General features: G+C 39.8%; 1 protein-coding gene across 1 annotated transcript; it reads left to right on the top strand.

Annotated features, from left to right (window-relative positions):
• Fam241a (family with sequence similarity 241 member A) lies at window positions 1–25,699 on the top strand. The gene is made up of 2 exons (XM_028856607.2): window positions 1–144; window positions 24,059–25,699. Exons 1-2 carry the CDS (start codon window positions 1–3, stop codon window positions 24,302–24,304), a joined length of 390 nt encoding a protein of 129 aa, XP_028712440.1. The 3' UTR covers window positions 24,305–25,699.
• The last annotated feature ends 1,438 nt before the right edge of the window (window positions 25,700–27,137 follow it).

Genomic DNA, 27,137 nt, shown 5'->3' with positions numbered 1-27,137 from the left:
ATGTGCTCGGCCGGGGAGCTGCTGCGGGGCGGCGCCGGCGGCGGGGAGCGCGACGAGGACGGGGCGGCGCCGGCAGAGCGGGCGGAGGAGCGGGAGCCCCGGGCGAGCCCGCGGCGCAGGCGGCGGCCGGACGAGGGCGAGCAGGTGAGCGCGGGCCGCGGGCGGGCAGGCAGGCAGCTGGGCAGGCGGCGAGCGGTTGACGGGCGGGGCTGGCCTCCGTGGACATGCCCTCCGGTGCCTCCCCTGAAAACACCCGGCAACTTGGGCTACGTGGGCCCTCGGCTCGGATTCGGAGCGCTGCGCGCGCCCTGGACGGTGTAGGCGGCCGGCCGGCGGCCGGCGCAGCGGGTGGGGAAGCATGTGTCGGTGCCCCGGTGACACTGGGACTCTCCCAGAGTAAGTTTCACAGCACCGCCGAGCCGAGCTCAACTTCATTTTAGAAGTGAAAAAAGAACATTGCTTTCTGCCAGCACCAAAGCGAAGGAAGCTTTACAAAGAGGCCAGACATAATAGAGAGAGAAGCCGGGTACTTTTTAAGTTCTCCGAATTGGATCTCAGTTTGAGTGTAAAAATTGAATTCTGCGTGGGGCAATTTTTTTTTACAGGCAGTTACAGTAATTGGCTACTCAGAAATGCTCCGGAGACGCAAACCTTTAGAAATCACATAAGTAAGCTTATACTCCTGGAATAATCAGTTAATACCCGTCTCCTGTCATCACTCCCTATTTGTCCCTTTTTCTCACATTTCGAAAACTCTAATGTCACTAACTAAATTAATTACTAAATACATTACTAACATAAAAAACATTTGAACACATTACTTAAGAAACAAATGTGCGATGTGGCCTTGGGCTTGTTCACCATGTCAAGAGTTATTGCTCATCTATGTGACCATATGTGACAGAATTGGTAGCTAGGAGATCTTGCTGGCTCCCTTTCTGGTGGCATTCCTGTTTAACTGTACCACGCTTGACTCAGTAGGTAAGGTCTTGATTTCCTCTTACCTTAATTGTTCGACCGGACAAGACAGCCATCAAAACCCTTTTCCAAAAGTAAATGTACAAATGGTTGTCGTGGCATATGGAAAATACTTCCCTTGAATGTCTCTGGACTTTACCAATATGAGGACATGGACAGCACCAGGAACTCTAGTCTTACTGAAACTGTTAATAGAACTAAGAAAAAGGATGAAACACAAAATTAAATATACATTCTAGAAAAGAGATACCCTATCACATACCTGCTTCCTCCATGGTGTCATGAAATTTCATTGTCCTGCACTCCTTAGACATTACTTGTGTCGTTTTATTTTTGCTACATTGTTTACCTTGTATACTCTAAACTCTCACATGGAATCTTACCATGTCAGTACCTGGGAACCTCTTATCAGGAAGTCAGAATTGGTACAGACCAACTCACTGATGCAGAAAGGGAACTTCTGTGATCCATCATATTTTGGCAACAGGATCACAAAGCCTGTTTTCTAGGGTTTTTTTTTTTTTACAACCTGCAAATGAAATTTTAAAATATATGCAATGCCACATAGATAGAGCTGTTTTTACATATACAGTTTCTGAAGGAGAATTATAGTTGACAACTATAAAACATTCCAAGGAGTCATTTTAATTTTGTATTATGGAGATATTCTCTTGTTCATTTCTTTGGTTGGTTTTAAGGATGCCAGCACTCCAAATTATAAATGGGATAATTCTGGAAAACTGCTTCATATCTTAAAGTTTACACTGAAATTTTCTGTGAAAATCAAAGATAGAAACCAAAATGGAAACCAAACTAGCTTGAAATGAGGCAGGGGCCATTTTCGTGCTGTCTTTCTGCTTTGTGTGCTCAGCTAGTCTGAAGTTTGGAGTCTCAGCCTCTAGATGTTGAGAGGGAACTGAAGGCCACAGCCCTCTGAAATGCCTTCTTAATCTTGGGTGGGGCCAATGTGGTTCGTTCCAGAATCACCTCATGTGAGCTTCGCAGCTTTTACAGTTCCTAACTTTGTGTGTTATATCTTGCTCTGTTTCTGTTTCCTTTTCTGATAAGAAGCAGGTCTGTCCCCGGGTTCCTTCCCCACCTGTAGTCTCCACAGACATCTCTCCCATCATTTACAGTTTGTCCTTAACCCATACTCCGTTTGAAGAAAAGCTAAGTAGTATCCTGGCCTGAATCTTTGCAGGCAGGATGATTGACAAAAGAGATCCAGTTAAAACTCAAGTACTCTTCAGAAGGAAGCCTTGAGAAACAGGTAACTGTCTAATTAGAGGTACGAGTCAAGCCTCTCAGAGATAAGCAAGGGGAAGGAGTAATTGTGCTGCTGCTCTCCAGGCAACTGAAGAGACTGGACATCTCTATTCCACAATGCTGATAATTGTGTTCATGAGAGCGGATCCACGTATCCTGATAACAGTGACTGTGTGGTGGCTTTATAGAAGACAAATGCCCCGCTTGATAGCTGGAAAGCTAAAGGTCTCTGGGTTTTATTCTGTGTCTGTAATGTCAGTGGTATTTGCTTTATTACAGCACAGATTGCTATTCGCAATAACCTGGGACAGCTGTATTTACAGGAAGCTGTTAATTTTAAGGTCTTTATTACTGTAAAAGTAATGTGTACTTCAGAAATTGTAAAAATGCATGTGAAGAAAATAGAACTTGTAAGGAATTAGTCCAATGCCTTGAAATCAAGCACTTGGTGTTACTGTATCTCTCTGTGTTTTGGCTTACCGATCCATCATGTGCTTTAATGAAGTTTTCTATCTGATTGAATATATTTAGAAGTTAGCATTATTCCCCATGTCAGAAAAGCCCTGTGAAAGAATGGTTTTTATAGGTCCCTAATAGTTTGTTCTCCTAATAGTGTACACTTAAGTGGCTTCAAACTTTCTTTCATAAATAATGCTGTATAAACAATCCCCCACTACCAATCATAACACTTCTGTGTTGAAATAGATTCCTAGAAGTGGAAAAATTAGATCAGAGAGTCAAACTTCTGGAAGTGGCCTGGAACAGCCCAAAGAATGCATTAAACAAGTGTCCCACCTTTTTGCTATTGTTGTTTGCTTTTTTTTTTTTTTTTTTTTTTTTTTTGAGACAAGGTTTCACTGTGCAGTTCTGGCTGGCCTGAAACTCGCTATGCAAAACACACTGGCCTGGAACTGACAGAGATTCCCCATGCTTCCTTTAAAATAATGATGCTTCACTTCTGTTTTTTTTTTTTTTTTTTTTTTTTTTTTTTTTTTTTTTTTTGCCTTTTGCCTTTTGCCTTGTGCAATGCCTAGAATTTTACAAAGAACGATACTGGCTTAGAAATTTAAGTAAATAACAGGGACTTTCATGACAGTGTTTATCAAAGTTTTCCACAGATGATCTAGAAAAATAGTGGAGTAGCCTGTATGTCTTTTTTGATCTTATCATTAGAGGTAGGATTGATTCACTATGGATTGTGGATCCAGAGTGCATAGGTTTGTACCTACAACTGAAGCTCTGGGGGAGTAAATTAACCCTCCTCTGTGGGCTTCAGTTTCTTCATTTGTATAATGAGAATGACATCAGCCTCATAGGAGGGTGGGTAGGGTCACACGAGTTAGTAATGTATGAAAAGTACTCTTAGAGTGGTCCCTAGTACATTAGCTACACACAAGTGTTAGCTCTGAGACCTAATGGTCAAATAAACCAGAACCGGAAAGAAATCTGACAAGTAGTTTGTAAGATTTTCCATATTTACAGCTAACAGGGAGCCTGAGCTGAAGGTGGCCTGGAGCAGTACCCTCGAATATGCGCATTAAGTATCATCCTTTGCTAAGAAGGACTTCAGTGCAGCTAATCTGAAGTAAGGTCTCACACTTGGCCTCTCTTACCAGATTCTCAGGTGGTGCCAGTGCCATGACCACAGACCACACTTTGGCAAGGAAATGGGGGAAATATAAGCACACCAATCCACAGTATTCACAGTAATTGCCCTTTAGCAATAGTATCAGTAATAGATGTATGTAAGGAAGTTGTTCAACAGATTTTCCCTGAAGTGTATATTTGAACTCTTGATCAGGCAGAGTTCAAAGGCAAAGTAGGCCGACAAGGCAAGGAATTGGCTCTTGATCCTCGTAGTCTGCACCAGAGCAGAGAACCAGGGTCTCTAAGCTCCAAAGCCAGTTCTCTTATCCTACCTACAGAGTCACCCACCGTTCATGGAGAACCAACTCTGATAGCTCTGTTGCTTTCCCTTAGATTCTGTAACTCAAAACTGAGTGTTTGTTTATATCCACATCGTTCCACATCTTTTAAAAGCAGCTTGCAAACAAAACTGTGCTGATACTGAGTTTAGATGATCAGTAGTAGTTCTCAACTGAAGACAGTTTTACCTTCGGATCCATGTGACAATGTGTTGACGTTTTTGGTGGTTGATACATGAAGCAGTAGGTGCTACCAGGTATCCAATAAAAGTGGCCAGGAAGACTGCTAACAAGCCTATGATGTAGAAAACAGTTCTCGGCCGGGCGGTGGTAGCGCATGCCTTTAATCCCAGCACTTGGGAGGCAGAGCCAGGCGGATCTCTGTGAGTTCGAGGCCAGCCTGGGCTACCAAGTGAGTCCCAGGAAAGGCGCAAAGCTACACAGAGAAACCCTATCTCGAAAAACCAAAAAAAAAAAAAAAAGAAAGAAAGAAAAAGAAAACAGTCCTCTTGGGATGATTAGTTATGAAAGAGTAAGCTAGGTGCTGTAGTGCATACTTGTAGTCCTAGCCAGGGCTACATGGTGAGTTCAAGGTCAGCTTAGACTGTAGTGAGTGAGACTGTCTTGGGAAGGGGGAATGCCTAGAAGATTAGACAAACACACCTCTGGGTAGTCCACAAGGTCACAAAAGGTTAAAGACAGTTAGATCATAAAGCTCTCATCTAGTGAATGGATTACTCCTACAGTGGATTCATCTGATGATAAACATCGGGAGGTGAGGGGAACCTTTCCTGTATGCCTCTTTTTCTGCTTCTGGCTGCCTGATGTGAACTGTTCTTTGCCATGCACTGTACACCCACCCTAACTCTGAATCCATGTGCCAAAATGAATCCTTACTACCTAGGTCAGACACGTTGGTGAGAGTGATGGAAAGGAACCAATACCACCGCAAAAGTATTATCTGGCTTAGAATGTCATGCATGCCAAACTCTACTCAAAAATTCGAGGGGGGTACAGTGCTGTGAGTTGTAGAAATTACCCTGCTAGTCTCTATCCCCAAACGAGAAGTAAAAATAGCTTCTATCTTGGCTTGAAGTCTGTATTTCCAACAGATAGTCCCAATTGACCACTTATTTCCGTGTATCTTCCAGCACCTCTAACTACCGTGCTTTTTCTCCCCTCCACATTCTTTTCTGCGTATTTCCTGTTGGGTTCATTCTCTCTTTTTCCATATCTTCCTCCTCTTCTTTTTGGACATTATTCTGAAACAGCGAAGCTTTTATAGCATGATAGTTCTAAGTTTAAACCTTGCCTTTGCTGCTTTATTAACCTGAACCTGATGACCAGTTTCCTCAGTTGTAATAGGTATGGTGCCGTCTTAAGACTTAAGTGAGATATTCTTTACACAAATGCCCAGCACGCAGTAGGCTTTCAGTAAGTATTAGCTCCTTATTTCTACTTTGTGTTTCCTCTTCTTCACCTTTCCATCTGGTTCTGTTCTTATTCACCTCAATTAATCACATCATAGAACTGCATTTTACCAAATGTTGCTCTCTACTTTATGGAACTAATGTTATCTATTAAATAAGTATTATAATTTTCTAATCTAAAAATTAGATAAATTGTTTTATAATTCTCTAAGAAAAAAACTGACCAACTTAAATTTGTTTTGTTTTATAAAGATCTTAAGTTGATTTTTCCCCTTTGTATATCACTAATCTTTGACAGGGGAAAGAATAACCCCATAGAACACTTTCGCCCTCTCCTACTTGAGAGAAACAATACAGCAAGATTAAAGGGACAGCTAAAGACACCATGGCTGTCAGGTTGCCTCAGGGAGCATAAGTAGAGACCTTACCTTTGTCTGTACCTTTAGACCTTAGTCTACTATCTGCAGTTTTTGTCCTCTCTGGGCTCACAGTCTTATCTTCAATAGCAGACATGTATCTGCAAAAACATATTACTTATGGTGTGTGCATAACTGCCTGTGTAAGGGAGTTGATAAGACATTTGAAAATGAGCTTAATTAGATTCTCAATGAACTTGATACAAAATGCATTTTCCACTCTGCGATCTAACTTTTTCTTGTAACTACAGGGCTTTTCTTTCACTTAACGTCATTGGCATTTGTGTCTAGTCTTGGCCTAGGAAGAGGAAATGGCCTCCTTGTTTGTGTCTGTTTTCCTATGGCAGCAACTGCAGCTTATCAGAGTTCTGATCCAAAGGAAAGCACAGTGCAAGTGCTTTGAACTTTGGGAAAATAAAGAACAAATCTTTAATATCTACTATTGTAACGTAATTGTAATTAAAGTTTTGTTACATTTCCTTTGGTCTGTTTCTCTGTAATACCAGTTCTAGGGAATATTTTTCATTCTTCCAATTAGTAAAAGTTATTTTAACCTCTTTGTTCTTATTTTTAGCCACGTTTATGCCGACTGTCTACAGAGGTAGAGAACTGAAATCAAAGGTCTTGTGTATTATAAAAAATTACAAATTCCCTAACTCAGAATTTCTCATTCCATAGTTTTCAGAGGTAGTTTTTCATATATCAGAAAATAATCTCATACTGCTACAAATTGAGAATTGAGAGAGAAAGTTACATTATAGGAAAAGTGTTTGTCTTTGGCTAGTTCCTTTGTGGTGACTTCTAGCTCACTGTATACACTACTGTCTATCATTAGTTCGTACAAAGCCTTGTCTTATTTATGTAATTAATTTGTTTTTTTTTATCATATAACCATCCCCTTCTACTACAACTGTTTTACTTTCTTCGATAGCTGTCATTGAAACTGAGCATATTTTTGAATATCATGTTATTTCATGTTTACAACTATGAATTATGGTTTTAGAGTCATTGACTACAATTAGCTAAAATTAAAAATAAATAAAAATGCTAGTTTTTTTCAGTTTATAGTAATTTCAAAGACTACTTAAAATCTAGCAAATAGTCCCAGTGATTTTTAACTATTCCTCAAAAAGTACATTTACTTTTATTGGCTCCATCTAGTTTAGAGGGAGATAGATATAAAAGAATACTATAACTTTTCATATGGTGATAAATGACAAGCAAACTATAAATCTGCTGGTAAGCTATATAACATGAAATGCTATGATTAGGTAAAGCTTTATAAGGTTAGTAATTATAAATATATATCATTTTTACATTTGTAGGATATGATGTGATGTTCAGTAAACATGAAACATATCCAGTCCTATTATAAATAAAAGAACTTGGAAGTTGGGTAGATAGGGAGGTGGGAGAGGATCTCAGAGGGGTTGGGGGAAGAAAAAGAATATGATCAAAATATATTATTTGAAATTCCCTAAGAATAAATAAAAACATAAAAAGAAATAAAAAATTAAAACACTTAAAAGTGATTTTCCCCCTAAAGTTACTAAAGAAAAAAATGAGTGGTGTGAGTTTATAAAGTCCAAAAAGGAATATTCTCAAATAGGCACAAGTGAGTTCAGTCTTTTGGTGGGAAATCTGTTTCACTGTTACTATCCAGACTATAAGATGCACTAGCACATCACAGGAAAGTTACAGGAAATCATGATGTACAAAAAACAGGCCAAGTGCCTCTCAACTGAAATCTGAAGTCCTCCAAAATCCAAATCCGATGAGATACCACAGTGGTAAATTCCACACCTGACCTGAAGGAACACAATACAGTCATAACTCAAGTATACAGAAAATAAAGTATGTTCATTTATCCTTAGCCAAGGTTTATAAGGTATATTATAATCATAAATATATTTTATATTTAGTGATGTGTCCTTTTCCTATACACATACTTTTTATTTATTTTGACTTTTTGAGACAGAGTTTTCTGTGTAGCCCTGGCTGTCCTGGAACTCACTCTGTAGACCAGGCTGGCCTCGAACTCACAGAGATCGACCTGCCTCTGCCTCTCTAGTGCTGGGATTAAAGGCATGCGCCACTGCCCGGCCGGCTGGCCCCATCCCCATTTTTATTTTATTGATCAGTTATGTTCTAATGCATTTAACAATGTAATAAAAATGGTATAACAACTGTGACAATTCTGGATGTTTCTGCAATCTCATAGAATCTAGGTCTTTAGGCATTCTACATTTGATTACTGCTCCCGTATGTACGTACGTATGTACGTATGTATTTCTTGAGGGGCCGGGAAGATGGCTTAGTGTTAAGAGAGTTTGCTGCTGATGCCGGGCGGTGGTGGCGCACGCCTTTTTCCCAGCACTCGGGAGGCAGAGGTAGGCGGATCTTTGTGAGTTCGAGGCCAGCCTGGTCTACAGAGCGAGGTCCAGGAAAGGCACCAAAACTACACAGAGAAACCCTGTCTCGGAAAAAAAAAAAAAAAAGAAACAGAGAGTGAGTTTGCTGCTGAATTTGGTTTGGTTCAGTCACACAGCATATCACATCAGTGACTCACAACTACCTATAACTTTAGTTTCAGGAATCTGATGCCCTTTCCTGGCCTTGGTGGGCACCTGTACACATGTGGTACACACACATTTAGGTGTAAACAAATACACATAATAAATATATTTTAAATCCTTTCTTGAGAATTATAACCATATCTCATAATGCATTTGTTAACATTTTTGTTTTGTTTTAATGTGTGGTTATAATTTGGTAGTAAGGGATTTAAAGGTTTGATTCCTTGTTGAGAAGGGGTGAGGGTGAGAAAGAAGATATGTTATTTTGAGTAAAGCACATTAGAAAAATAACCCCCAACACAATATTTTTCAAAACACTGTGGCACTATTTGTTGGACGGATTCAGAATTTGCTGTCAGAATGCTCCTGTATGTGTCAATCCTGGCTGGCTGGTACTAGGGAAGTGCTGCAGTGTGTGTTAGGTCTCAATATCACACGCCTTGGTATAGCATCTTTGTGGTGACAAGTGTCTGAGATATAGGTACTGAAGAAGTTTATCGAACAAATAGCTAATAAACAAAGAAAGGCAGTGAAAACTAAGTGACACGGATCAGATTTAAATGACAAGAACTTTTTTTCTGAAGAGATGAAAATTTAACCAATATATGACTTTAAAAATAAATCATTTTAACTGTGAGGTGGTACATGCCTGTGATCCCAAAACCTGGAGTGGGTGGAGGCAGAAGGATTTGGGGGAGTTCAAGGTCATCCTCGGCCACTTAGCAAATTTGGCACCACCCTGGCCTAAATAAGTCCCGGTCTCAAAGAAAGCATCTTCATCCTATTAACTATATAAGCATTAATAATATCATTAAAGTAGAATAAACCTCTACCTAGAGAGAGTATAAAGTAACTAAGATCACCGACAAGTAAATGATAGGAGCTCTAGCTTATCTATCAGGAGGAAATGACTTGGCGAAAGTAGAGCAAAGGGTGAAAGAGGAAGACGTGGAGAAAGAGCAGCAGACTTTCAGTTACACTTCAGACAATGCCGTTCACTAAAGCAGGCTGTCCTGGGAAAAAACACCTTGAGACTGAATGATTCAGTTTGGTACTGAACATGTCATCTTTGGGGTTTCAGGATCTCTGCTAGGAAATGTTGAACTGCGATTGAGCATGTCACTCTAGAAATCTGAAGAGCTGCATGGGCTCAGAAACAGTGCTCTGAACTGTCTCTTGTGATTAGGAAGGCAGGGGAAGCTGTGTTTAAATGTGAGGATCTGTATGCCTACCTTTCTTTACACACTAATCAGCTTGGTGACAGAGAGTTACTTTGCAGACCACACAGCACCTGCCTTGCTTGTGATGTGTAGTTGATCATTTGTTAACCTGGAGCAAATTGACTGAAGGGTCTGTTTTTTGTCAACCTTACATGTTACATGAATCAAGGATTGTGACTCATCAGAGTTAAAGCTTAGCAATCAAAGTTAGGTGGTACTCAGGTACACCAAGACCCAGAGTGTGGTTTCCTGAAAGAAAGCAGCTGTCAGTCAGTCTAGCAAATTCATCAAGTCTGTGCAGGCTTGTTTGCCACAAGCGGGGCGTAAAATACCGGTACGAAACTTGCCACGAGGAAATGTTTTTAGGTTTGGAATGTAACTATAGACTGTGTGTCTAAACAGAAAACTTGTTGTGAATAGCGTCATCGTTCACCTAAAACAACAGATAGACTCTGATAAAGCCAGTTGACTTTATTTATATATGCTATTTTCCAAAGATCTTTTTATAAGACATGGAATAAACCCATATTGTTTTCTTAGTTATTCTAGTAATTATTTACATTAACACACGAAGTAATGAGCTTCCCATGGCCGGCTCACACATGTATATGATTGTGCTTGGTTCCAATTGTCCCTCACTCTCACTGCCTTCTACATCTGCAGCTGGTCTCTTCCCTCCTCCCAGCTAGTCTCCACTTCTGCCTTTTTCATTGTCCTCTTTCCTACGTTCTTCAGAGTTCTTCCTCCCCCTCAGGATCCACTTTCTGTTTTTGAGACTGACACATGCACACACATAAACACATACACAGTTTTAAATCTACGTTCCACATATAAAGTCTGGCTTACTTCCCTTCACATAAAGGTTTCCAGTTCCAGCTATTTCCTATAAATGTCAGCTTTAATTTGCATTTTCCTAATGGCTAAGGATATTGAATACTTCAAGTATTTTTTTTTTTGCTATATGCATTTTTTTCCTTTAAAAAAACCTGTCCAGTTCATTTTCCCATTTGTTGACTGACATTTGGGTTGGGCATTTAATTTTTACAGTTCTTTTTATGCCCTTGTATTAATCCCGTCTGATGTGTAACCGGCCAAGATTTTTTCCTCCTTATCAAATTTTATTTAGCGTCATGGTAGCTGAAATAGCCTGGTACTGACTATGAACTTCCTCTTAGAATTGCCTTTACTTTATTCTAAAAGTTCTGGTAAGTTGCACCTTTATTTCCAGTTGATTCTATGAGTTTTTAGATTGCCTCCCTTATTTCTTCAATGACCCTTTGGTCATTCAAGAGTGTTTCATTTGTAGTTTCTGTGGTCCCGTGTGTGTGTGTGTGTGTGTGTGTGTGTGTGTGTGTGTGTATGTGTGTACACACATGTGTAGGGGTATGTATTCACATGTGCGGAGGCTAGAGGTCCACATTGGGTGTTACCCTCAGGACAGCGATCCACCTTGTGGATCCACGAGGTCTCTCACTTGGACTTGGAGCTCACCAATCAGGCGAGGCTGGCTGGCCAGAAAGTCCCCAGGGAACCACCTCTCTCTACTTCTCCAATGCTGGAGTTAGAGGTAAGCCAGCTACACCTGGCTCTTTATGTGGGTGCAGAGGGCCAAACTTGAGTCCTCATGCACAGCAAGCTCTGTACCAAATAGGCCAGCTCCCCAACCTTTCTGTGGTTGCTCTTCCTAAAGGTTTCTCCTTTTGTTCCACTGTGATCTGATAAGAAATTATTTGAATTATCTTATATGTGTTAAAGCTTGCTTTTTTACCTAGACTATGTTCTGTTTTGAAGAAGAATCAATCCAAGGTTACTGAGAAAAATGTGTATACTATATCTGTTGGGTGGTTTATTCTGGAAAATATCTGTTCCATTTATTTGATTTATTGTAATCCAACTGATATTTCCTTGTTTTTCAGTTTTAGTGACCTCACTAGAGGTGTGAGTGGCATATTGGAGTCACCCACTGCTTTTGTTGGAGTCACCCACTGCTTTTGTTACCTAGATCCATTTGACCTTTGTGTCCATTATGTCCCTTAGTTCTTTGTTTTATGAAATTGGAAACCCAGAATTGGGTGTGTATATTTACAATTGCTATATATTCTCAAGGGATTGTTCTCCTTACTAATATGCAGTAACCTCCCTTAGCTTCTCTTAGGAATTTTGATATCTACTTACCAGGTATCAGAATAACTATGTCAGCATGTTTGGGGTTTCCATTCACTTTACAGCTTGTTTTTTATCCTTTAATTCTGTCTGTGTGTGTTCTTTGGAGACAACAGATAGCTGAATTTTTTTTTTAAGTTCAATCAGCTAGTCTGCATCTGTTGGTGAATTGAGGCATGCCATTAACATTTAATTTTTTTCTTGAGAGACATTTACTAATTCCTGTAATTTTCTGGGTGTTTTTCTTGTTAGAGTGTTCTTTCCTCTGTCCTCTGTTAGCATTAGGAGTCAGCTGCTTTACTATGTTGGATGTGATGGATTCCTTCCTAGCTCTCATGAATTCCTCCATTCCCCTTGTGAAGCGTGCTCTTCTGAGTACCTTTCTTCCTTCTCTGTGCGCGTTACTTTAAGTATCTTCTGCAGTGATGGCTATAGAATTGCCTTCCCTCTGCTTGCCTTGATATGTTATTTGTCTGTCCATTTGAAGGGATAGCCTTGCTGGAAACAGCAATCTTGGTTGGCAGTTATTTGCTTTCTGGGCTTGAAATATAATAATTACAAGCTTTTCTGGCTTTTAGAATTGCTGGCAAGACATCTGATATTATTCTGATATTTCTGCCTCTGTATGTGACTTTTTTTTTCTTACAGTTTTCAAAATATGTCTTGGATTGTTTTTTAAATTCAGTGTGTGTGTGTGTGTGTGTGAATGTATGTGTGTGGGGGGTATTTCCGGTGCAGGCCAGAAAAGGGCATCTGATACCCTGGAGCTGGGTAGCAAACAGCTGGGAACCACCTTGATGTGAGTGCTGGGAACTGAACTGGAGTCCCCTGGAAAACAGTAAGCCCTTTTAACCACTGAGCCATCTCTCAGCCCCAGACTCTTATCTCTGATATCTTGACTATTAACATGGTATGGAGAAATTTGAACTTGGCCATATGTCTTTGGGGTTCTGCATGTTTCATGTGTTTGAATGTTGTGTCTTGCTCCAACTTCGGGAGGTTTCCTGCTCTAACATTCTTATAGATTCACTGTGTCTGCAGTGTTTCTCTCGCTCCTTCCTGTGTGTGCCTAGGTCTGATCATGTCCCGGAGTGTTGAATTACTTCAGTCAGGCATGCTTCTCCCTGTTGATGTTTGATCGTGCTGTTCAACCTTATCCGCCATCCCCGACTTTTTCCTCATGTATTCTTTCATTCACTGGGCCAAGTGTGTTGGTGATGCTTTTCACTGTGTTTTTATTTGATTCATTTGTTTCTTTCCCAACATTTCTATTTGGTGGTTTTGGTTTGGTTGGTTTCTGGGAGAATAGGTTTGTTGTTGTTTTCTTTCTAAAGTCTCAATATCCTTGCTGAATTTTTCTTTCATGTAGGTAACTTTTCATCTGTTTTGTTGACTTTTCCCTCTCTGTTGCTGGCTTTCCTCTCCAGGGGTTGAGTTAAATATGTTTGCTTTTTTTGTATCCTCTTTGAGATCATTGATCAATTTTTTTTTAATCAGAAAATGATTGAAATTTTCATCAAGCAGCTTACATATTTCAGTATTTGAGTTGGGAGTTGTAATCTAGGAGAGTCTTTTCTTGTATTTCTTGAATTCTGCATTGAACATTTCCTTGTTCATCTATCCTTCTGGCATTTCGGCATGGGATCTTGCTGGGCAGTCTCAATCCCCAGTGCTGGCCACAAGGAGATAATGAGCTGCTGTATCAACAACATCTGCCAATGCAAGAGGTAGAAACACACTTAACGCCCGTCACAGTCACCATTACGTCACCAGTGACTGTAAGACATCTGGAAATAAATGAATGAGAGAAAGAAAGATGACATGAAAAAGCAAGAAGCAGAAAAGCAAAGTTAAATAACTGAGGAAGAAGAGTAGAGTGTTATAGACAGGAAGGGGAAAAAAGCAAGAGATTAGGGGAGAAAGAGAGAAAAGCAAAAACAAGACATCTCAATAATGAAAGTCTCCAGAAACAAAAACAGATATATGTAAAAAAGAGCAAAAGTTAAAGCATAAGAGTATTTTCTTTAAAAAAATAAAAGGTAAAGTCAAAACACTACTGCTTGTTGAGGAAGATAGAGGAGAAATCATGGAGCACAAAGGTTGAAAAAAGTGAGGGGGCTAAGGAAAAGATCGTGCCTCATAAATGTGTAAATAATGTTCGATAAATGCATGAAGGGAAATGCAAAATTTTTAAATGTCGTATATTAATGTTAAAATCCTCTTACACACTGAGTAAAAAGTGGGGACAGCAATCTAGGAGTCAAAAAAAGATATCCAGGAGACACTGAAGAAGTCAGTTTAAAGCGTGGAGGGGAAGGGCAGTAGAACGTGTAGATTCTTTCCTGTGATTGTATAGACAAGTGTTGGACATCCACCAGGCTGTCTCGCAGTAGCTTGCTTGCTTTCCTCTCTCTCTCTCTCTCTCTCTCTCTCTCTCTTCTCTCTCTCTCTCTCTCTCTCTCTCTCTCTCTCTCTTCTCTCTTCTCTTCTCCATACCAGGAGCCTCTGTACAGACGCCCTGGTGTGGCTAATGTTTTAGCTGGAGGATGTCTTCCAAGCGCATGAGGGATGGGGAATCAATCCCAGCAGTGAGGCTGTACAGGCATAGGACCCATCTTCATACCTTGAAGTGTTGAGCCCTCCACTGGAGGGCTGCAGCCTTCGGTGTCGAGTATACTCCAGGAACTTCTGAGTGCTCAAGTTCCACAGCAGTGAACGACAGACAAGGTGGCTCCAGAGTGTGACGTGCCCACGGGCCTCAGACACCAGGGTTACTCTCAGATGATGGCGTCTGTTGCCAGCCTCTTTCTAGGGCCTTCCCTGCCGGAGCCAGTGTCCTCCCAGCTACACCGTTCAACTGTCAGCGCCTGACTCTTGCTCTTCTAACTCTCTCTGGGCCTCCTCTTACCCAGGAGTTGTGCCCGGCCAAATTAATATCTCCCTGACTTGGTCTGAGGCCTGTGGGGTCAGTTTTTAACAGTAGTTCCTCTCTCAAGATGGCTCCAGGCCCTATGAGTCATAGAACATGACAAAATCGGATTTCTCTCCATTACTGACCCATACGCCAGAGAAATTACTGTCTCACCAAAACCCGCAGGGGGATCTGAGGCTCATGAAAGCTATGGACTTGTCCTGGGGGTGGGGCTGCCCAGCTTTTATCTGCTCCCCTTTTAGAGGCTTTTGCTTCCCTCCCATGGCCAAGGAAGAGCATGGAAGAGGCGGAGTTCGGTTTCACTGCATTGCCCATCCTGTTTTTCTGATCTGTTCTGGTACCTTTTCATTCCCTTTGTGGGCTTCCCAAGCTCTTCCTTTATGTCTCTCCTTGGGAGACAGTCTGTTTTTTCATATTCTGACTCTGCTTCATCAGCTCACAGAGAGGCAGCCCTAGCCTGCTGTCTCACACACAAACCCTTCATTCATTCATCATACATTTTCTTTATCTACAAGGGTAGATCCCCTGCAGGTTCGTTAGTGCTATCAATAATGAAAGCTATTAAAACCATTTCCCCCACTTAGTCCAATGATTGATAACTTAGACACTTCACTTAATAAGAATTGCACAGTGGTTATTTCAGAACAGCAAAGAAAAGAATCAACCACGTCACTAGACTTGACAGAAAGATCAGTACACAAAACAAGAAGCTGCTGTTGAACAGGATGTAATGAGCAACTCCCGAGCCTGGCTGTATGAATAGTATTTGTGTACGTTTTTGAAAAATTGTCAGACTCATAAATAATACTGACTTTGATGAAACAAATCCTACTATAGGCCTTAGAAATTAATGAGAAAAGAATTTTAAAGAAACTTGTTTCTAGCAACAACCTTTCATATATTTGAATATTTCTTATAAACATCCCAGCATATTCTAAAACAAGAACAACAGAGCTTATAAACATCTATAAAGCTGTACTTCCTTGGCCTGGGTACAAACTGGAAAATGCTGTTCTAAACTTTAACAGAAGGGTATTTACAAACCACAAATTTTTTAAAATCCTTTTCAATATATTCTGTTCAGACAGCTCAAATAGCAGCATCAGTACTCTGGGGAGCCAGCCCTCGTCTGGGCAATGTTCTCTCCAGAGCTTCTGATTCTGCAATATCCCTGCATGGTTTTTCTCTAAAGGGAGGTGTAACTTGCCTAAAATTAATCTGTTTTTGTTTAACTCAAGCTCTTTTTTTCCTTCTTTACTGTAGGAATACAAAGTGCATGTTATAGCACAAATCCATGAGTGGGCCTGGAGAAATGTCTCAGTGGGCAGAGCACTCACTGTGCAAGCCTGACAACCTGTGCATCCTCAGAACCCACATTCTAAAAAGCAGATACAGTAGTGTATACTACTGCTATCCTATCGTGCCCTACTGGGAGATGGGCAGCTGAGACAGGAGAATTGCCAGAAAACTGTGGGCCAGTTAGCATGATGTGTGCAGCAGAGAACAAAGAGACACCCTGTCTCACACAAGGCAGGGGTAGAGACTTGAGGTTACCCTCTGAGCCCCATATTCATGGCATGCACTCATGCATTATTGACATACACATGCACAGACACACAGCAAAACATGAATATGTAAATAGGAAGACAGGATTAGACATTTCATCTTACACAGAATTAGTAGTATATTAAAGAGGGAGAACATAGGAGTGAAAAAGATTTGGGTCAATTCACATGAGAAACTGGATGAACAGTTACTGAGAGGTGACTGAAAGGATTTGGGAATGTGGGAAAAGTACTAGGAACCATGAGACATGATCCTCTTATAACAAGGCATCTGAATACAATGTTTACCAACAACATGTAACAGCCTAGCAAAAGGAGAGGGGAGATTGGAGGCCCTTCAGGAGGAATGAAGAACAGTGTCTATAAACGCATAATTGTCATGACAAGCTAAGGTTCTAAGCTGCAAGGAGAAAATACGAGCCAAAAGAGCTAAATGTATAAGTAATTCAGAGGCTTTCAAAATTCTTAACTCCTTAGAAAGATAGTCAGTCCTGCTCATTGTCCCCTTGTGTATAATGCTATGTCCTACTGCTGCTTTGCATGCAAGTCCCTTCCCAAGAAGGTAACAAGGCAGTTTTCAAAGCAACCTTTCTTTTGAGAGGTTGAGTGGGATAATGGAATAGATTTGGATTAAGTGGAAGAAGGAGAAGACTTCAATATAAAAGTCCTTAGTTACTCCCAATTTCTTTTTCTCATTTTTCTTACTTTTTCACTCTCTGTAAATATAATGGATTTTTTAGAAAAAATTCTGATGTCTGTAGGCAGCCTCACCATAACCATTGGAGCTCACTCTGCAGTCCTTTGCTCTGAGATAGTCCTAAGTACATTGCTACAAAGTCAAGAAGAATTTTGTGGGGGAGGGATGGTAGTTAGCTCTGGTTGACTGAAATACATTTCTCTCTTTACTGTATATAGTTAGAAGACTAGAAAAATTACTAGTCTATGAAGTTTCTTATGTTTCTAGTTTTTTCTGTTGATTTTTATTTTTTGTGGCAGTCAGGAGTGACCTTAGGGTACTTTGGTGAACTCTATCACTGCTTAGAACTTGAGATCCTCCTGACACATCCTCAAGTAGCTGGGATTTCGGACCCGAGCCCACCCTCCTGGTTACATGCTTGGTCTTTTTGCCACTGCTCTTGCCTTTGTTTTTATCTGACAGACAAGGATAGGGCTAATGTTAGAGGATGATTTGGATTTCGCTTCTTTTTTTTTTTTTTTTTTTTTTTAGAAAACTTTAAATCCTGACCAAATCATAAATATCACAGTTGAATGCAGGTGCAATATGATAGCCAGCCTCGTATTAGGCCATTTTAGATTATTTTTTTTACTATATAAAATGGATATGTGTAGCTATTTAAACTGCTGTCAAAACTGATATATTAAGGCCATTAGAATATGAGTGATGACACGGTTGATTTTTATATTGATAAGAAGGCGTGTGCCGATTAGCACAGGGCCTTAGAAACATGGTCCTTGGAGCCTTGCTGCCAAACGCATCTCCTCCACCAGGGATAAGATGGTTGTGATGAAGCTACAGATCCTTCCTCTTCAGTCTCTTTATACACTGAATAGCAATATAGTTCAAACTGTGGCCCATGAGCCCTAGATAGTTAATAAATTAATGATTGTTATAAAATCAGTTGAAAACTTTATTTCAACATTGTCTGTTTGTCCATTTTCAAGGTCAACATCATATTTCATTTTCAAGATAAAGAGAAATAAAATGGAAGAAATTAATCCTTGCAAGTAATTAAATATTGAAGTAAAGGGTTTTCTTGTTTGTCTGTCAATGGATGGCTTTTTATTTTCTTCTCCAAAGAAAACTAATGTTCTCAAACTAAGTGAAGGAGCTAGGCCACAGAGAATTTGATTGTCTGAAACAAGATTACGTGGTGGAGGCGATCAGGTTGTTTCTATGCTCCAAATCAATTGACCAGCCCTGTAGAAGGGGTAGGTAGGATGACAGTCTCTCTTTGACAGGACAACATTAGGTTTTTCAAGAGGAACCTGTGGTACAATTCCACACCATCTGGTAACTGAAATAGCAAGTTGTTCTAAAGTCCTTTCAGTGAGGGTTTTTTTTATTTGTTTGTTTCTTGTTAGTTTCTTTTTTCAACCACAGAATAGGTTGTGCTATAATAGAAGGCAGTTAAACATCTCGTTTTTTAAAACAGAAAACTAAATATTTGAATATTCAGATTTTTGCCAGCTCTCTTCTAAATATTTTTAATTCAAGTTAAGCCAAAATAAAAAGCATTTTGTAATTTTTAAAATATTACATTTCCACAAAAAGAAATATGCTTACTTAATACTGCCTTCTATACTAGATTGCTAGCCTTTTGAAGTTAAGGTACAGTCGTTTATTTAATGCGTTATTGACACCAGGAAAAGTGTTTGTTGAATTGATTTTATTGGATAAACATATTTTTGAAAGCAATAAGATGACAAATGTGTTGAATGTAAGTGAAAGCTTAAGGCAGCCTTGCTTTTACTTGTTTTAATGTGTATAATGTCCTGTAGGAATGAAAAGATCATTTTGGCACAGAACATTCTTTGTTTAATTCTGACACCTGAATTTCTTAGTTTTCTGGAGCTCTTACATATATATGTTATTGAAAGAAGATACTTTAGTTATACTAAAATGTTTTAACAAACAAATTTGTGTATGAAATTTGATCTGTTAGACATAACTAAGGGAGAAAGGACCGTTTAGAGATTAGATTCCCATTAGCTTTCCGTGGGCTGAATGAAAACTGAATCAATTGCTAGCTAAAGAACATGGTCAAATCTGCAGAGCACAAAAGGAAAGTTGCCTGTTTAATAGTCTATGTGAGAGATAATGAAGAAGGAGAAAGAGGAGCCTTTAGGACTGAGAACTATCTGACTAGATTATCAAAAGCCAAACTTTTATACCCAGAATTTGACCATTATAGGATATTAAAAATAATAAACACTCAGATTGCTTAAAATTCCAGACTCATTTCAGAGCGCTAATTTTTACCATCTAAAAATCCTCTCATTCAGCCTTATAGAAATTGGCCTTCAATTTGCCATCAAAAATAACTAACATCCACAGATAACCAGTATCAGGCTTCTGGAACAATAAGGAATTCAGCAGACTTTTCCCACAAAGGAATAGTTAACTGGTGAGATACTAAATACAGCAATAGTTTAAAGTGTCTGGAGTCATTTTCAAGGGAGACAGCAAATGCAGAAACATCTGTTCAGGCAAATCTACTGTGTCTTCCTAAGGACAGTGCTTGTGGCATTTGAGTGACACCCCACTCCATCATCATTGCCCCTCATGGTGCTGCATTAGAATTTCCATACCTGTCTCTGATCTAGAGCTAGAACTTCACCTGAAAGGTGGTCTCCAGTGTCTCTCACCCCTTCCCTTCCCGTCCAGCTCCCTGTGTGGAGCTCTTTTCTGTGAAGGCACGGCCAGTGGGAAAGGCCTGTACCTCCTCAGCCAGCCTCCACTGATAAAGGAATATAATTCATAAAGGGGCAGACAAAAGAAACAAGCAACTGTGATCATTGTTTTAAAACTACACCAAGCTGGACATGCTGGGAAAACAATTTATCACATACAAGAGGACTTGGGGAAACTAACAACTGACTTATCAGAAATTGTCAAGAAAAGAGATTGGTTGAGAGAGAGCAGAGGCCAGTAGACCAGAATGTCATTGAAGCTGAAAAGCCATCGACAGAAGCAGTTGGATAAACAAGTTGAGAAGATCCAGCAAGCTTTGAGCTGCCGTTTATCTATCCCTCTATTAGTAAAGCGCAGTTCACAAACTAGTCACCAGTCTGTCCAAAAAAACATTGTTATTTGTTATACATCCTGGCATGTATACTGCAGTAAATTTACCTTCCTTATTTTGACTTTCATGGGTTCATATTACCGAAGATAAATCCAATCTCAGCTTTTTACTGTATTCATTTGTATCCTCTGAATATTTACAATAATGGTTTATCTATCTATTTGTATGGACTGTTTTAAAACCATGCCTTGTTTTTTTGTTACTAGGCTTATGGAACCTGACCTCTTTAGGTGTGGTTTCTAAAATATGAGACCGAGGTAATTATTTTAAGGATTCTTCTCAAAAAAGTCTTACGTTTAATTTGTTACCATTGAGAAGGATTTTGAGGGCCAGCAAGATGGCTCAGCTGGTAAAGCTGCTTGCTGCACAAGCCTGGCAACCTGAGTTCAGGCCCCAGAACGTGTGTAAATGTGGAAGGAGAGGACTACTACCCAAAATCTGTCTCTGAGGAGGATGTGTGTGCCGTGTAGATCCATGCAGACATCAGACACTTGCATGCAACCATAGTAGTAAAACCAGAACCATTTAAAAGGATTTTGAATAAGTTGGGCCACTCCTGTCGGGTTGTGTTTTTTTGTGTGTGTCTTCATGTCTTCAATCATGGACAAACAAGGACTGTCAGTGCCTCGCTGAGAACACTCTCTAGTCGTCCTGTGTAACCCTAAAAGGAGCCGTCCTTGTGACAAATGGTCTTTACTGGAGCCTCACACACAAAGAAGAAAGTCTGGCAGGAACACGGATGATTAATGTCAGAGCAGGGAAAGCTCCATCTGCATCTCTGCTCTGGTTTACTGTTCGTGTGAAGTAGATTTTCATACTGCAGTTTTGCTAGGTGTGTTTCTTTGCTGTCTTCTTTTTGACATTTTAATGTTAATTCTAGTCGCTACTTTATAAGCTATGAAAATGTACTGGTCTACAAATAGCTTTACCTCATTTAAATTTTTACACAAGATGAAAATAGAAGTTTGAACAGTTTTCCTGTTTGATAAACTTACTTTAAAGCTGTTAGAAAGGATGTAAAGCAAGACTCATACTGACATTCAGTTTGCTCTCTTAATGGGTTAAACAAAACGTTACCATAGCCCTTTCCCCCCAGAGGTGAAATATATAAACTGTATCTAAAAACTGAGGAATTCACCACTTACTAGGTACTAGCAATGTATGGGGATGAGGGGTGGATCCTCACAGACCTGGCCACTGCCGAGTATAAGTCAACACTGGCAACTTCCTTACCTGTATACACACACACACACACACACACACACACACACACACACACACACACACACACACGGATAGAGACCGCTGGGGAACTCAGTCAAGGCCGTGCTGTGCCTGGTGCAGAGCAGGTGCTCGGTGTCAGCCCTTCTGCCACCTCATCACTAGCACTCCCGAGATCACAGTTACCCTGGAAGGAACAGACCTCTGACAAAGCACGCAAGGACCCCAAGACTTCTCTGTGGACACAAAAAGCACAGCACTGAGGTCCACTAGGCCTTGCTGATCTACCAACACTGCCCATGTCCTCCCTTCTAGTCTATACACAATAGAATAGAAGCAGGCTGCAATAACTACAGCTTGCCCAAATTTACATTCCCCCTTGCCATATCAGTCCACCAACTCCTGCAGGATCCTTGCTGTCATTACACCTGCACTGCAGAGTTAACTAATTCCCTGCTGGAGTCAAGTATTGTAACACCTGCCTCTTTCCCTGAAAACCTGAGGCATACTCGCAGACATAATTCATTTTACAAGGACATTAAAGTAAATACCTATTATGTTTGGTCTGGGCACTTAGTTCATACTAAAACTAGAAAAACACTAAAAAAAATCTTAGAAATCTTCAAGAACTGCTGAAAAAACGGAAGTACAATGAGTTCATAGATAACAGTTGATTATAAAGAGGGTTTTTTTTTAAAGCCCTTTAAAAAGAAATCAAAAACACTATCAACATTATTAAACACTAGGGAAATCAGGATGTGGACCCAGAACAATTGCCAACTAAATCAAAGATTCTTCAAATGCTGCTATGGAGGGAAATGGCTTAATATCAGACAAGGACAAATTTGCAGGTTTTAATGTAGTATGGTATCATGTAACACATAAAAGTATGAGACACTAATAAACATAAGATTAATCCATGCAAATTACTTTCTCTTTTCCTCTGTGTGGTGTCTTTCTGGTCCTTCAATGGGCAGAGCCTAATAAGAACCAGAAATGTTTGCAAAATTCCAAAGGACTGTTCTCTTGGTTCTATTTTATTACTGTCATGAAATACCAGAGACAGGCTAATTTATACAGAAAATGTGTTTTATTTAGCGAATGGTTTTAGATTCTAAAAAGCTATCTTGGCCGCCTCACCTCAAGGTAGACTGCAGTCTTAGGAGCTATCACTATATGGTGGAACAGGAATCCAAACAAAAGCTTGGCTGGAACAAGGCCTAAGCCTTTCCTAACAATCCTCTTGAAAGAATTGATAATCGTTTTTTAGAACTCCCATTTGTCCTAACCAACCACTAAGCCCACCTAATTAAGCTTTCACCTCCTTTCATACCAAGCCCTCAACACATAAACTTCTGGAGAAACAAATGTCAAAACCACAGGAGTGGATTGGAAACATTAAGAACCAGCGTGGTGTTCTGAATTGTAGTAAGATTGGGCAATAACAAAAATCAGTACTCTTAGAAGATACCGTGGGTATACATGGAGGTTTACTGGGGCGCCAACTTCTCAGTGGGCTTTCTGCCTTGTGTAAAATGAATCCTGTTTCAAAACTTTGTTTCCCCTGTTGAGATTAACAGGAAGCATTTACAGTCTCAGTAGTGTTTTGACAGGAAGCTATGCAAGGGCTCCAGGTAAGCCTGCAAAGCTAGCTGAGCCTTCAAATGAAAGATCACAACAGCAGTGGCTGAGGCCTACCCCAGTAACTGGTCATCCTCCGGTCAGCTAAGCCGGAACTGTTCAAATCTTAGTTTGCTGGCATGTCTTCACCAAGACAGAGGGGCAGAAGCCCTCTTTCAGCTAACGGGAGATGGGCAGAAAGGTGGTTCTGCAACCAGGCTCTCAGAACAGAAATCAAAGCACCCGCGTTCATCTCCATAGGCACCTTGGTGCAATTCCAAGCATCTGGAGAGGGCATGAGGGTGAATGAACTGTACCCACGCCTTACAAGTCAGAGGCCTAGTGGGGGATTTAGTGGTGCTAAGTCTACAAAAATCAGTACGTGCTTTCTCTATTAATAGGATAGATAATATGTCAATCCAAAGGAATATTCCCATTGTCTGAACAAGTACTTTGTTCTACAACACAATTTTTTTTTTCTTATATTCTTGGAGATCAGGAGTCTAGATCAGCAAGGATGTGCTCCTGTCAGAGGTCCTCAAAGATCTGTCCTTTTTCTCCTCCAGCTTCACAGTCTGCCTGTATTCACCACTCATGGCTCCTCCCTCCATCTTCCAACCAGGAACATAGCATCTTATCATGCTTTGTACCAACTCCCTACTCTAAAGGTTCTTGTGGTTAGATCAGTCCATGAGGGAGTTCAGGATGGCCCCCTTCTCGGCACCAGGACCTTACTCGCATCTGGAGACTGCCTCTGCCATGTGAAGTTACACGTATTCAGAAGTTGTGGACATCTTCATAATGAGTATTTATTTACTAAATAATTACCAGAAGTGTGTGTGTAGTTACTTGGAGAAGATGCATTTTATTAAAGGTATTTACATGTTTCTTATGTTCATATCTTGGTTTGTCTGTTTTTAAGGATGTTGAAGAATCACAAAACCACACTGGCGAACCCATTGGAGATGACTACAAGAAAATGGGAACACTTTTTGGTGAACTGAACAAAAACCTCCTCAACATGGGCTTCACAAGGATGTATTTTGGAGAACGAATTGTGGAACCAGTAGTGGTCATTTTCTTTTGGCTTATGCTATGGTTCCTTGGCCTACAAGCCCTTGGACTAGTTGCTGTTCTTTGCCTTGTCATTATTTATGTACAGCAGTAAAACACTGGACATTTGGTAGCCATGTATGTAAGTGATAGAGCTATACACTTGGGCTTTTGAAAGCCAAAATGGTTTGACATATTTCATATTGTGTACTGACTGTTTTGTAATTAAAATTATAAATGAATTTCTTTAAAACACAACTCTTTGTTATAACAAGGATGAATATATATTTTTGACTATATATTAGCTTATTCAAACTCTTTTTCACTCCTGTGATCTGTACCTACCTTGAGACACCTTCTTCCCAATGCCACGTCTGAACATGACCCAACAGTGATGGGAAAAAGCATGGCATGGAGCTGCAGTGAAGTGATGTAAATCTTGTAAAGTTCCAGTGAAACATTTTGGAAGAAGAAGGGAAAAGTAGCTAAGAATAAGTTTTAATTAGGAAACTGTTCCACCCCCACCTCCACTGAAAAATCCCATTTGGGGAAGATAATTTGTCTCTTTGTCGTTTCTGCGTAGTCCAAAGCAAAGTAAAGGATAACTGCCACATACCGCCATAGTGCTGTGAAAATGAATAACGCTAGCTGTTTCCAGAAGACTGACAATAATATATTTATTATCGTTGGTGAAGTTTAGGGGTGTAATGTAAGTTTTTTATGTGTTATCTTTGGGCCTTCATTACATTGTAAAGTTAGAGACGACTCTGGTGCTCATTTCTCCTTGTGAGTTCTAAGGCCGCACGCCTGGCAGTGCCTGTAATTTGTACCTAGCCAGTTGCATGTCTTTCCTAGAGATGTTTTCAGTGCATTTGTTTCCAAAAGTTTATAATTTTATAGTTCTTTTCTAACAATTATTCTAAGGTTTAACACAATGCCTTTCCTGTCATAGCATGGTGCCCACCCCTAAAGAATGATTTCTATCATATAATAGACAAAAACCAGATCATTTTTCTTTGATATCTGTATTGAAGAATACAAAAGTACAGAATAAAATCACATTCTTAAATTGAGAACTCAGTGGCCACTTGTAATATTCTAGGATTAAAGCCAATTTGCTAGCCATGATTTTACTGTGTACTATGGGGTTTTATATTGAAACAATCATTTCTTTAAATATACTTTGAAAATTAAAAGTGACTTTGATGCTTTTGGTTTTGTTAAAGTACCTGAAATCTTTACCATTTTGCCTAAAAGTCATCTATTTGAACAAAGAAATTTAAATACAAAAATGGGGCGGCGAGGTATTTTTGTTTGGCAGGGCCTTAACTAAAGCAAGAAGGTATTTACTAGGCCACTTTGTAAAGTTCATACTCATGCAGTCTTAAACATTATTCTGTAAGAAATTCTGAAACAGAAAATTATGAAAACAGGAGCACTAACATGTATTGTTCATCTGTGTATTGTGTATAAACATAGGCCTCTAAAATTTGGCTTTTGAAAAACAAAAGTTGGTACTATATTGTGTTTTTATTGTGTTTGTGATTGTTTTTGTAACCACCTTTCTGACTTGAGTATCAGTGCAGGGTGTTTGGAAAAAGGTCCCCTTTGTGTACAGTCAGAGTGCAAGGTTCTAAAAGAAGCCATGAGATTTTGCATGTGTGCACAAGATGCTAATGAGTACATTCTTCCCTAGTGCTACCAGGAAGGCTAATTTCCTTTTGGAATGCAAAATAAAAGATGCAGTGTACATAATAGCAGCTCTGGTCCTACCAGTGCTTCTTGTTGTAAATGCTTTAAAAGAAGACCTGGGGTTTATTACATAATACCCTGTCAACACTATGCATGTGCATGCTGGTGTTAATGGGTATATTTTATGAAGAAATAGGGTCATTTGCTATCACCTCCACATACGTTATGGATTAATGTATATGCCACCAAAGTTTTTGCTTAGTATTGAAAAAAACTTCATATAAAATATGTTTTCTTATTCAACATGGTAGAATACCGATTGAACTGCTATCCTGCAGTGAAACAAAATTTCTTTGGTTCATGGTATTTAAAAAATAGATTCAAAGTGACTCTCAATTATTTCAGTTTTAAATGTAAGTTATAGAAAGACTCCTTATAAACCAAGAAATAGCAGTTAAGTGCTAAGGTCCTCAAATTGCTGATGTGAATGGCACCCATACTTTGAGCCTTGTGTTCAAAGGAAAAGTCAGGAGCGAACACCAACCGACTGCTCATCTGTAGATCCATCCTCTTTGAACTGAACAGTGTTTTGTACAACTCATTTTTTGTGTTAGGCTGCCATTCTAATCAGAACAGAGTGCATTTGTACCCAGAGCTGCTCGCACTGGCTAACAAGAGCCTATACTGTATGCTTTCCTGCCTTTGGTGACATCAAGTTGGTAGATTAAATTGGTTCTGGTGAAAATATTTACATCATAAAATTTGGCAAGCACTACAAAGGAGGACTTTTTTTTTTCTTTTCTAGAGAGCCAGTTGTTTAAAAAAAACCTCAGCATATTCTCAATCAGCCACCCTGGAGGCCACATTTCTATGGCTACCACAGTCTACAAAGAAAAGCAGACAACAAGGTTATGAGACAAGAGAAGCACATGCAGTGTGTCCCCACATACCCATCCAGAACCACCGGTCCATCTTTTCCATGGGAGGCTGGACCATGGTTATCTCTGAAGTGTGTGTCTGATTGAACACTGTGATGAGAGAAAATCTCTCTGGGCTGTCAGTGAGCTGCAGACCAACAAAGGACAAACCAGGAGATCAGGAGAGGAGAGACAAGACTTAAGGCACCATGAGTTTTGGCTTAAGTTAAAGGCCAGTTTTAATTTAAAATCTTAAAAATAGTCAAATCAAAGCAGGGAGAAATCCAGAGATCTTTAGTTTATAGCTTCTATTTAAGTTGTTTCACAAATGTTTCTTGA

The sequence above is a fragment of the Peromyscus leucopus genome, chromosome 6 (assembly GCF_004664715.2).
Source record: "Peromyscus leucopus breed LL Stock chromosome 6, UCI_PerLeu_2.1, whole genome shotgun sequence".
Classification (NCBI taxonomy): domain Eukaryota; kingdom Metazoa; phylum Chordata; class Mammalia; order Rodentia; family Cricetidae; genus Peromyscus; species Peromyscus leucopus.
Note: the sequence above shows the minus strand (reverse complement) of the source record. Positions and strands in the feature narration are given on the sequence as shown.

Excerpts from the sequence above, each read along its gene's own strand:
- Fam241a (XM_028856607.2), top strand. The coding sequence starts at position 1 with ATGTGCTCGGCCGGGGAGCTGCTGCGGGGCGGCGCCGGCGGCGGGGAG. Across the intron at positions 145-24,058 it reads GGCCGGACGAGGGCGAGCAG|GATGTTGAAGAATCACAAAA; the intron begins GTGAGCGCGGGC and ends TCTGTTTTTAAG.